Consider the following 13,238-nt stretch of genomic DNA (forward strand, 5'->3'; position numbering starts at 1 on the left):
TGAGAAAAAGAATTTTCTAAGACACGCACGGGAGGATGAGTGATCTGTATTTGGGTGGATTGCATCCCTCCATTTGCAAAGTCCCATTTCCCTTAATCCAGTCCTGGAAAATGTGCAGCTAGGGATTCAGCACAGCTAAAAGCAAGGCCAGAGTCCAAAGTTTCCGTCCCGTGGTGGAGTAGGGTCCAGTACAGCATTAGGCTAGTCACAGTCCATCAATCCATCGTGTGCGGGGTCCACATGAGCCATGTGAGCAGATGCAGGGGCGTGAGAGCAAGCCCCCTACAACAAGGGTCCCAAGAGAGCAAGAGAAAGAACTCCTTTGTTTAGGAGATTAAGTATCTTAAATCTTCCTGCGCTTGCAGTGGTCACACCTGCTCTGGCCAACGATCTGTTCCCAGGTGGGGCTGACAGACAAATCCCTTTCCTATGTCATCCAGACCATACTGGGCATGCCTTTATTCTTCCTTTGTCCAGTCCATTCCCCCAGGATCTGCAGGGAACAGCCCTGGAGAGTGTTAAACTGCAGCTTCTGGGCACAAATGGCATGCCTGTATTAGCTGGCCTTCTCTTTGCTCCTTTCCTGTTGTTAATAACTGGGTTTATTACAATGATGTCACAGCAACTCTATTTCTAGGTATGTATCTCCCTGCCCCCAGTACTCACACAAGTATTGAAAGAAATATGTTCAAGAATGCTTATTCCTGCCCTGGCCTGTTTGGCTCAGTGGTTAGAACATCAGCCTGTGGACAAAAGAGTCCTGGGTTTGATTCTGGCCAAGGGTATGTACCTCGGCTGTAGGCTTAATCCCGTCAGGGTGCTTGCAGGAAGCAACCAATCGACGTGTCTCTCACATTGATGTCTCTCTCTCTCTCTCTCTTTCCCTCTCCCTCTTCCTCTCCCTTCCACTCTCTATGAAAAGCAGTGGAAAAAATAAAAAAAATAAGTATTCATTAAAAAAAAAGAATGCTTATTCCTCTGTGTTGGAATTAAGTAAAAATTAATTAAATGACATAAAAAGAATGGCTGGATCAGCAATAGTACATCCATACAGTGTGCTAAATATATTTTGGTCCCATCACACAATCAATAAAACATTACCAGTGCTTTTGACAATGCCACATGCTTCCAGATCCTAACCTTCCCCCTGCATGCATTTCAAGGTAATCACTACCTTAAATTATGCAGTCGATTTTTAAAAAGTTTTACCAAAACATGTAATCCTCCTAGACAATTTATTGTTTGGATTTGTTTCTTTTGAGCTTTATAGAAATAGACTCACACTGTATGTAGTTTCCTGCAACCAGCTCTTTTTTTTTTTTTAATATATCTTTATTGATTTCAGAGAGAGGAAGGGAGAGGGACAGAGAGAGAGAAACATCAATGATGAGAGAGAGTCATCATCGATCGGCTGCCTCCTGCACCCCCCAACTGGGGATGGAGCCCGCAACCCGGGCATGTGCCCTGACTGGGAATCAAACCCTGATCGCCTGGATCCTAGGTCGACGCTCAACCACTGAGCCACGCCTAACTGGGCAACAACCAGCTCTTTTCATTGCAAATTACATCTCTCAGATGTAGTCAGGTTTTTGAGTATAGTTATATTTCATCCAATTCTACTGCTATGTGATATCCCCTTTCCATGTTTGACTCTAAATTTTCCTTTGGATAAAAAGATGCTCACCCTCTATACAGACATTTACTTTCTTGGTGAACTTTGGAGAAAAGATGTCAGATTATTGGAAGATCAGAATTTGTAGACAACAGGAGTGATTCTTCTTTCCACCCACCAAAGAAACAATTTATCATCCCATATAATTTGGGGGTTTTGACTTCTAAGTATGAAATTGTTCACTGTACCCACTATTTTGTATGTTTGAAATTTTTCTATATAAAAATAAGGGGAATTGAATTGAAATGATATCTGGATGTCTTGGCTTTGTGTGATTTGGGTGGTCACAGCTTTTTAAGGTATATCTGCTGACTGACTGAGAAATGTTCTCCATCAGTTAAAAACAGTAAGCTAGCCTACATGAACCAATATGCAAAATTCCCCAAGACATGTTGCAAAGGAAAAAGACAAGTTGCAGGACAGTGCATATTATAGGAACCTGTTTATGCACTAAATACACATGTATATATATGCAACCGAGTAAAAAAGGGCTGAAAGGTTGCACAGCATCTGGGCAGCAGTGCTTGACTGAAAGGTGAATGGAAAAGGCTGTGGTTTCAGGGTATGGGGAATGGTGGTGAAGACAGACCTGTACTTTTGGGGTGCTGTTTTGCATTTAATTGAAAGCAAAAGTAAAACAAATGCATGGAGTGGACTAGAAGATCTGCCAGGTACCTTCTGGCTGACACTTGCAGTGGTCCTAATGGGATGGAGGACATCTGTCTTGATGGGGACTTGGTGAGAGGTCTTGGTCACAGTGCCCTGGTGCTTCCTGAAGACTAAATGGGGACACTGCAGCTCTGAGAAACAGGCTGGCCATGGGTGTGTGGGTCATGTGGCAGCTGAGTGCTCTTTCAACACCCTTTACCCTGGCCTCATCCCTTGTTGCACCTGTCAGTGGAGATCCCCCAATAAGCATGCTAATTGATAGGGATTCTTCCGCTTGAATCCCAGGTCCCTCCTCCATGGCGCCAAGGCTGGCAGAAGCCCCACCTTCTCCCCAAGCAGAAATGGAGCAGGTAAACACCTCACCTGGAGCTACCAGTCACGGTGCTGAAAAGAAGGGTAGGAGGAGTAGCCAGAGACAATCCCTTCCCCATGCTCAGCAATCACTGGGAAAATTACTTTGATTCCCTTTAACAAGCTTTATAGTTCATCTACTTTGGCGCGATCCCTTAATTTGTGCAATTTATAACTCCCTGTGTAGAGCCAAGGGTTACCTCTAGATTCATTATTTCTGTGGCCAGAACTTTGGAAGTCTTGCTAAGAAACTATCAGTTCAAGTAAGTGGCACACTGCCTGCTTTATGGCAATGAAGAGCATTACCTATTTGGACTTTGACAAGGAACTCATAAAGAAATAGTACTTTGTGCTGGTCACTTGTTAACAGTCCAAAAGATCAGTGTAGTTTTAGTCAGGTCTCTGGTGAACATTAATTTAAACACACATGAAAAGGACAGTGTCCCTGGGTCTGGGATTGCCTAGGAATTTCCAGGGAGAAAAATGGAGATAGAAATATATATATGTAGATATGCTAGAATAAAACCATTGTACAACTTTGTAGAAAACGAGGGTGTGATTAAGTGTCTAATGTAAAAATCATCTTTCTCATGATTCTTACAAAACTCTAAACAATAAAATAATAGTTCTGTAATAATTGCAACTAATATTATATAAGCCAAGATATATGGGCCACTCATAGAAATTAGAAGCTGAGATACAGCTGAATTACCCCTGCACTTATTATGCATTGGTTAACTAATACTGCAGGTATTGGGGACGTGACCGAAATAATGGGCTCACATTTTCATGGGTACTTATTAGGCATAGTATGCCTGTGACACTAGACTGGGGTTATATAGCATGCTAATTGATCAAGGGATTCTTCCACTTAAATCAATAGCAACAATTTAAAAACACAATTAAAACCAGGCTAGGTGAGGGTGTGGTGAAATTGCTGCATTCATATTGCCACTGTAGACCGCTCCTGCCTTTCAAAGAGCATTTTCATAAAATGCATCAAGACATGTACAAAATGCTCAAATCATTTGACCCTGTCATTTTACCCTGGGGTCCCTATCTTCAGACAAAAGCAGAAATGCAGAGAAAATTATATGCACAAAACTTTTCATCAACACATTCGCAAGAGCCAAAAGTGGAAAACAATGGAAATATCCCACAATTAAGGGAAAGTTAGGTAAATGAAGTCATATTCACTAAAAGAAACATTACGTGGGCATATTTAGGTTAACTATGAAGTATATAGCAATATTTATTCAGTCAACATATTTTTGAGCCAGCTTTTCTATATTGTGCTAAGCACAGGTAATACAGTGATGAACAAAGAATGGAGGTTTTTGCCTTCATGGAGCTTGGGGGTAACGCTTACAGTGTAACATTCAGTGTAAATGACAGGATACAAAATTCACATGCTTTGATTACCACTCTGCAAAAATGAAATGCATAGGCAAAGGGCAGGAAAAAAAATAAACCAAAATGCAAACTAAAATTTTAATTTGGGTAGTAATAGCATAGATTGATCCCTAGCCTCATTTTTCATCATTTTACAGATTGCATTCAGTATTTTTTTAAATTGATTTTAAACAGAGAGGAAAGGGGAGGAGAGAGAGAGAAATATTGATTTTATTTGTGCATTCATTGGTTGTTTCTTTTATGTGTCCTGATTGAGGATCGAACACACAACCCTGGCGTATTGGGATGACGCTGTAACCAACTGAGCGATCCAAGGCTGCATTCAGTATTTTTTAAGTTGAAAATATTATTCAATATACAATTGCTGGTGGGAATGTAAAATTATATACATTCTGGAAAAATGGTTTCTATTTCTTTTTTAAGAATAATACTAAAATAAACATGCAACTACCATATAATCCAGGAATTCATTCTTGGGAATTTATTCCAAACAATTGAAAATTTATGTTCATAGAGAAACCTGTACATGAATGTTCATAACAGCTATATTCATAATAGCCAAAAAGTGGAAACAACCCAGATATCAAAAATAAATTTAATATTATGAGATATATGGAAACATCAAGAAATACTATTGTTGCCTTGCCCAGGTGGCTCAGTTGGTTGGAGCGTTGTCCCGTACACCAGAAGGCTGTGGGTTCGATTCCTGGTCAGGGCACATACCTATGTTGCGGGCTCAATCCCAGGTTGGGGCATGCACGGGAGGCAACCGAGAGATGTTTCTCTCACACATCGATGTTCTCCCCCACCCCCCCAAAAATCAATAAAAATATCCTCAGGTTAGGATTTAAAAAACAGAAAGAAATACTATTGTTAGCTGAAAAAGGCAGAATGATGAGTAGTCTGTATAGAATAGCTACAGCTCTGCAAGCAGATGCACAGGGACTGAAAACAATTTGTGCAAAAGGAAAAGCCTTATGAAAAGCAGTAGGATCTGAGCTCACACATTTTTCCCCCCCAACAAATTCTTGTTAATGTGTCAGTTCAAGGTCTTGTAACAATGTGTACTTTTAAAAGAGACTTGGAGGAGTCTCCTCTGCCAAGTCCAAGAACTCTAGAGAGAGGCACGTGGTGCAGGAGAAAGGGCATGGCACCGGAGTCCTGCAGACCTAGGCGCACGTCCCAGTGTGGTCGTTTTCTAGCTGTGTGACTGAGGTCAGCTCACTGGGCCTACTTGAACCTGTTTTGCCTTTTAAAAATAAGGATAATATTACCTGCCTCATAGATTCTTGTTAGTGTTAGAAATTATATATCTATTTACATAGAGAAAAAATCTAGAAGGATACTGTATCGGGATTACATCAGCTACAAAGAACAGAATCTCAACCACAGTGGCAAAACAAGATAGGCCTTCATTTTATTTCACATCACAAAATATTTGGAAGCAGACAGTCCAGTTTGGGTATATTAGCTCTAAGATTAAAGCAGGGGACATGGCTTTTCCAGTTTTTCTCCCCTGCCAGCTCTGTCTGTAGTTTTGATTCCCATAGATCCAACATGGTCCCTCCACCTTCAGGCATCTAGTGGATAGTGTAGGCAAAAGCCTGCGCCAGCTGAGTCTGCATATAAGTTTTCCAGTAAGCTTTTCTGCTTACATTACATTAGTCACAACTGGGTCCTAAGATTATTCCTAGGTACACATTCAACATATACCCACACATATTCTATTCTGGCCTGTAACTTTTTGCAAATAGAGTTTTTGTCTGGCACAGTGGCACATGATATGCGCTCAATAAATATGTGTTGAATTGAAAAAACTGAATTGTCTTCTCATCAAGGTATGATTTCCTACATGAATAAGTCAGAAGTAAAATATTAACTTCTTGACTTGATATGACTAAATGCTCCTGTCAAGAAAGTTCTATATGTTCCTTCACTAGTAAACACCCACAGTGAGGTAAAAACAAAAAGCTACTTCTTACCTGGCTCCCAAGTCATCCTACAAACACCATTGTCTGGGTCGCTTTGCCTTGCACTTGCTAATCTGAAACCCAGGAGACAGAAACCAGACGTAGTCCAATGTGTGGCCTGTTTGCAGAGCATGGTCCATGCACTCCCTCAGAGATGGAGCAGCTGCAGGTGCCACCTTAAAACTTCCTGAGGAACTGTGTCTCGAGGGTGGGTCTGACAACTGTTAGGCAGCCACGAATGCAAGTAATTTTATCGAGGACTGAAGAGTCACTAAAATGAGGAGCTGAGTTAATTAGCCTTACCTATGGTTCCCAGGGCAACAAGGCAACAACCCCCTTAGGATCCTGGGTAATAAGATCCTTTCAGACTCACTTGGGAGATATCGGTTGTCTGTGGCCTGCACCTGCCTTGCTGGATATGATTCATAGAGTTTTTGTCTTTTGGAGAGTCAGAGAAAAACATCCAGCAAATGCATATTAGTTCTTAGGTGTTTTCAGGTCCCACTGATATACACTGAATGTCCTCCAACAAAGTCCCTCCTGTTGCAGACACACCCACTGTGAGTGGAAGGATGTGAGGTTGAGCAACGCATTCCTGCTCAGATCCAGATTCTTGATTCATAGCATTGGAGTTGCTCATGAGATTGGTCCAAGCAATTACCTGCTTTCTTTGGAATTATGCAGAGGAAGGTTAATAGGTCCACAGCTCCTTAGCCACAATACTGAAACTTCAGAATTTTGTCTCTGAAACCAAAAGCTTGGTGCTTCAACTAATTGGCAGCAAAATCTGGCCTGAACTGACGATGTAAGTCTATTTATGGTCCTTCCTTATTCTATGTGGTACAAATAATCATACATTGCCCTAGCTGGTTTTCTCAGTGGTTAGAGCATCGGCCTGTAGACTGAAAGATCCCGGGTTCGTTTCCAGCCAAGGGCACAGTTGCAGGCTCAATCCCCAGCCCTAGTTGGTGCATGAGTGGGAGGCAACCTATCGATGTGTCTCTTTCACATCAATGTTTCTGTCTCTCTCTCTCCCCTTTGCCACTCTCTCTGAAAAGTGATGGAAAAAATATCCTCGAGTAAGAATTAAAAAAAAAAAAAAAAAGTCATCATCATCATACATTTCATGGGGGATATATCCATGGATTGAACTATGGGATACCACCCTAGACTCTGCTGGAAGTATTGCATCATGCTATACAGTACGTATACCATATTTCTGAAAAACTCAGAATTCCAAAAGACACAGCCCAAGAGTTTCAGATAAAAGATTGTGGACCTGTAAAATTAAACCTTAGGGAGACGAGCCGTGATTGATGGGTTGGTTACTCAGCATGTCAAACTGTACTCGTAGCACCGTGATAAACTGTAGAGTCTCCGCTTTCCCTGCCCAAACATACAATATATCTCACCCTAACTACTGCATGCTGGATCAGCCTTGTAGAAATTTGTGCAGACTCACTACACACACCCCAAATTCTTACACTAGGAATTTGCACGGGCTCAGCCTGTGCAGACAGGGCTGCCCCTCCTTACAGGAAAAACAACCCCACTTCCTCTTACTGCTTTTCATATCATGAGGAAACAGGCACCCACCTACGGCAAACATACTCAAGTTTCTCTGCAAGTTTCCCGAGAACGCAAATTGGAAGAGCAACTAAAAGGAGGACACTCTTTCCCCTTTGTGTGTTGCCTGACTTCCTTACACGGCTGTGGCTCAGGACTTGGTTTGGCGACTCCTGTACTTGCTGCCACAGCAAGTTCGTTTTTCAAATATCCAAGATAAGTCAGAAGCCATGGTGCAGACTGCAGGACACGTGAAGCTTTCACGGATGACAAAATTATCAGAGTGGATGAATGGATTACGCTCCGAGGGCATTTCTGTTGACTACGTAGAGGAGATCGTATTGACATTTTCCTGTTGTTCTCTGTACCCGGAAAAATGGAATGGACTCAACAACGGGTGACTAACTGCTCCTGTCACAGCAAAACGCACACCAGCAGGCCAAAGGGCATTCATTCCAAAGAAAACTCACGACGCCTTCCTCAGATCTGATGGAAGAAAGTCCTGTAACTCACAAAGGAAACACAGTAGACTTCACGGCCTCATAAATTTGCGTTCACAACCACCACGGCCTCTTCAGCTCAGGATCCCAGGGCAGATACGAAATCCTCCCCAGGATTAAGATCTTGTGCTTAGCGATGAATTGTTTATCTTTTCTTGGACCTGGGTTGGCCTCTCTACTCACTGAATTACTTCTGGGAGACAGGAATTCTCCTTTGTACTCTGGGGTGGGGTTTCAGCTGCAGCAAACAGTATTGTATCAATGTTCACCTGGCTCCTGGGATAGTCTTACTGTTTCCAGGGCCTGGAACATGCTCCCCTGCTCTCAAAGCCTGTTCTCGCTCTTTGTTCAGATTCTGCTAGGAGGCTACTGCGTTCGAGAAGCCTCCAACTGCTCTGTCAAAACGGGCTCCACCCAAACAAGTTCCGGAGATGGATGGTGGTCATGGTCACACACCGTGAACGTACTTAATGCCACTGAATCGTACACTTAAAACTGGTCAACGTGGTAAATTTTGTGTTGTGTATATTTCACCGCAATAATAATTTTTTTAAAAAAGAGCTCCACCCAGCATGCACCATCCCTCTCCCTTCTTTTCGCTCTTAGCACTTACCAGCACCCCGCACTGCAGAGCCATATGTCTACTGTCTATATTCCCCCAGAAGAAGGGACATGCCAGGAGAGCAGGCGTTTCATTTGTTTTCTTCAGTCTTATATTGGCGGCCCCCAGAGCAGTGCATATTGTAAATACTCCTAAAGATTTTCTGAAGGAATGAATGAAAGCAAGCTAGGTCTCCAACTAGTATTCCCACCTGTAATTCCTCTCCATCTAACCTAATTCATCCTTAGCATCGACCCTAAAGTTATCTGGGTTATCTTTTTAAAATACAGACCTGATATTATTCCCATACCCCAAAGTTCCCTGTGTTTAGAAAAAAAACAAACATTGCTTTTAAAAGGAGAAGAAATAGTAAGTGCTAACCACAGAATGTTACGTACATAGATTAACTATGAGAAATAACTTCCTAATTTCTCTGCATGCCAAAGTCTCATATAAGACTTAATACGAATATCAGATCATGAACCAATACCATGAGCAACAACAACAAATAATTCGTCACAGTAGCTGTGGCTTTTAAAATATATATATAATCCTCACGTGAGGATATGTTTTTATTCATTTTAGAGAGAGAGGAAGGGAGAGAGAAAAACATTGATGTGAGAGAGAAACATCGATTGGTTGCCTCCCTGACCTGGGATCAAACCCACAATCTCGGTCCCTGCCCTGACCGGAAATCGAACCCACGACCCTTTTTGCTGTACGGGACAATGCTCCAACCAGCTGAGCCACCCGGCCAGGGCGGTAGCTGCGGCTTTTTACTAACTGTGGCAGAAGGTCCAAATTTAATAAATGGCATGACATCTTAATTTCTTTGAATGTGGCAGTTCCAGTACAATAATTAACAAAGCCATGTAATTTATAAGCATGTCTCCTCCTTCCCCCAAGTCACTGCATGGAGCCGGGATACAGGCACGTAATCCAGCTCCTGTCCGCAGGTTCATGGCCTCCACAGCCTGGCCCCTGTCTTTCCCACCCCTTTCCAGCCGGTGCTCCGGCACTCCAGCAACAGTAGGCCTCTCTGCTTTCTTCACGCCACCCACACTCCCCCCACCCACTCCCGTCTCCTCAAGCCTCTCGCTGCCCAGGAGGTGCCCACTCTCCCCGCAGCTGACCCTTCCCTGCTGCGCCTTCACCCTCTCCCCTCGCCGGCCGCCAGCCGCAGCCGCTCACCCTCAAGGCCTTCTCCAATCTTCTCCTGAATCAAAGCCGTTGCTAATTTCCTTGAGCTCCTGCGGTATTTTATTTTAAGCCTCTCTTGGAGCATTGTTTTGGTTTTGGATCCGTCGTGTATCCCTCTGCCTCTCTTCCCAACTGTGGCAGTGTACACAACAGGTGCTCAAAGCCAGTGTGTCAGAACTGACTTCTTGTTCCCTGTGCCTCCAGGACATTACACTCAACACGTTTAGACACTATTGAGGCTAATTTCCCAGCTCTCGGTGTGGGTGCTGGTGGCAGTCATGCCAGAACACGATGGTGCCAACTCTGACGTCATGGCAGGTGCCCAGTGACGGAGGGAAGAGAGGCCCTGTGTGTGTTCTCCTGCCGGAGCCCTCAGGCCTGGGGGAATTTCTGAGGGAGTCCACGAGGCAGATGTTTACTGTGTGTCATCACTGGGAAAAGAGGGCTCCTGCTGCGCGGATCCTGAAACTGGGGTAGGCGGAGCTTTCTGTCGGTGTTTGGCTTTGAGTCAGTGTGGAGGGAGAAATCAGTTTCGACCCACAGGAAACCCCATCATCTGGTCTCCGTCACCACAGACATCTGTCCCTCGTGGTGGGGTCCTACCGGTGGCCGGTGGCAGACTAGATGGAGATAAAGGAGAGAGTCAGCGTGCAAGCTGCAACTTCTCATGCACAGAACCTGGCTGATTTCTAGATTATGAGGGAACAACCAAGAGCTCAGGTGGAGCTCTTTTTGATAGAACAGTTAAAGGCTTCTCTAACATAGTAGCCTCTGAAAGAAATATATATATTTTAATTTGTCTAAGTTACTTGAGAATTATTACAAATAGCAAAATTAAAAACAAAACACCCAAAATAATAACAAAAACACCAACAACTGTCCAAACAAATATACTTCTATTGCTCTAAGTACAGCTTTCCTAAAATCAATGGGGATATCCTATCATCTTTCCCTTCTCAATACTCCCCCTGAGCAGGTAGAAATGCAGGTATGGTGACAGATATGATGGCAAATCAATGACCAGGAGAGCTGGGTTTTGTCCTGGCTTTACCTGTGACTGGATGTGTGACCTCAGTTCACCTCTCTCGCTTCAATTTTTAAATCTATAAAATGAGACTTGGACTAGAACAGGAAAAAGAACCAGTTAATAAGGGAAATAGGTGCTCCCCAAAAAGGGTTCTGAACCCAGATATCTGGGAAATTCTGAGCTACACAGGCTGCTCCACTGAAGGGTTTCTCAGATGTGCACATGGTAACTTTTCAAGAGGGAGAGAGGGAGTGCTGTGTGTCCCAGATCCCCTTGGCCACAGAATTCTTTTATTCCCATAGAACCCATGGGGCTCACTTGGGAAGAGGCTGGAGTGGAGAATCTCTAAGTTCACTTTCAGAGCTGCTCTTCCCCTTCCCAGCCTGGCCGCAGCACTGTGACTTCTTGGGCTGTGTTCTATGTCATTCTGCATATGTCCCATCGGAGTGGCTCCTAGTGACCCTCTTGCTGGCACAAACCAAATAACCTGGTTCTTTTCATTTCTCTGAAAGTCTAGATCCATCATTAATTGTCAAAACGTAAAAGTTATATGACTACTTGAAAAAACAATCAATACTGGAAAGTACAAGTGAAGAAAATGAAACTTTGCCCCCGTTCTTACTGCTCAGAAATAGCTCTAACAAAGCATTAATGATCAGAGGACTCTACAATTGGCAATATTTTGTTTGTTTGTTTATTGCTTCAATAACAAATGTATATGGCAAAAGTTTTAAAATAAATTGAAATTTTAGAACTCCTATATTTCTAAACCTTTGAGTCGAGACCTAGTAATTAGGGTCCTTGTGATATTTAGATGGAGAGAGTTATTATAGGTTGAATTGTGTGTCCTTCCCCAAATGTGGTGAAGTACTAACCCCTAGCATCTCAGAATATGAACATATTTGGAAATGTTACCATGTTACCGAAAAGGGAACCTGGCACTGCACTGGTCTGCCTAGGGCCAGCCAGTAGTGTGTGGGTTCTTGACTTCATGCAGGAAAGATTTCACAGCACAAGTCCCGGTGAATTTTAGAGGACATTTATTAAAGCTGGGGACAGTGAAATAAGAAAGGGCTGAGGAAATGAACCTAGGCTGGGCTGCTTTGGCTCACTAAGAAGTCAGAGAAAAGGGGGCCTTGGGGACAGGTTCAGGGGGTTTGCCTGGGATGAATTGCCACTGCCCATTGCTGCCCTGGTTACAAGTCTCTTGGGGTCCCTTTGAGTTTAGGAGATGCATGCCTGTGGGGAAAGAATGGGGTTGGGAGCTTGCTCCTGAATGGGAGAATGCACGATGGGACCTTTGTTTTTTTTTTTTAAACATATCTTTATTGATTTCAGAGAGAGGAAAGAAGGGGGAGAGAGAGAGATAGAAACATCAATGATGAGAGTCATTGATTGGCTGCCTAGCCCACAACCCAGGCATGTGCCCTGACCGGGAATCAAACCCCGATCTCCTGGATCCCAGGTCCAGGCTCAACCGCTGAGCCACGCCCAGCTGGGCAGGACCTTTGTTTTTGAGATTGTTTTAAAGGCTGGGTGTTTAGGGGAGGATCTCAATAGAATATTCATGAGCTTTATGCTGATGTACCAAAATGAGGATTATTCTCTTAACTTCATCTGTCCTTGGGTGTGGTTGGCAAATGGCACTAACTGGATTTCTGCTGTGTCCCTGAGTAGGGTGATTTAAGCTATTTACCCTCTGGTTTGAGAGAAGTGCAAGCCATTTACTCCTCTTAAGTGTCCCTGGTTTAGTGAAGATAGGATTTACTAGGTGGCTGCAAACTGCTTGGCATCTAGATTTTCTAGATGGCTCCAAACTTCTGTTAATTATCTGTCTCAGTTTCCCTATTCTGCTTGTCCTGATTTACTGGCCTGTCTCAGAAATATGGTCATTGCAGAGGTAATTAATTAAATTCAGATGAGGTCCTACTGGAGTAGGAGGGTGGGCACATAATCCAATATGACTGGTGTCCTTATATGATAGGTAGACAGACATGAGCAGAGCAAGGACGATGGGCCAGATACAGAAGGTCATCAGAGTGAAAAGCCCCAGGTGCCTAGCAAGGGACAAATGTAGGATGGGACCTGGCCCCCAGAGTGACCTTTCCTCCCCTAGCATATCGCTGGTCACGTGGTTTCGACCCCCTCACCTTTCCTCCCTAGAGATAACATCTAGGTCTTAGTTGTATTTCAGCTCCAGGCCCAGAATAGCAACAAAACCAGCCACAGCTGAACTCAGGACCAGCTGCATTGAATAATGCTCCCCCCT

General features: G+C 43.5%; 1 protein-coding gene across 1 annotated transcript in view; it reads right to left on the minus strand.

Moving 5' to 3' along the window:
* Nucleotides 1-3,066: 3,066 nt before the first annotated feature.
* The window catches only part of FXN (frataxin), a 36,666-nt gene continuing 26,494 nt past the window's right edge, over nt 3,067-13,238 (minus strand). The window contains exon 5 of the mRNA XM_081151918.1: nt 3,067-10,562. Within this exon, the coding sequence (XP_081008044.1) occupies nt 10,469-10,562 (94 nt within the window). The 3' untranslated portion in view covers nt 3,067-10,468. The remainder of the gene's footprint in view (nt 10,563-13,238) is intronic.

This window comes from Miniopterus schreibersii, assembly GCF_964146895.1.
Source record: "Miniopterus schreibersii genome assembly, chromosome: 11".
Lineage (NCBI taxonomy): Eukaryota > Metazoa > Chordata > Mammalia > Chiroptera > Miniopteridae > Miniopterus > Miniopterus schreibersii.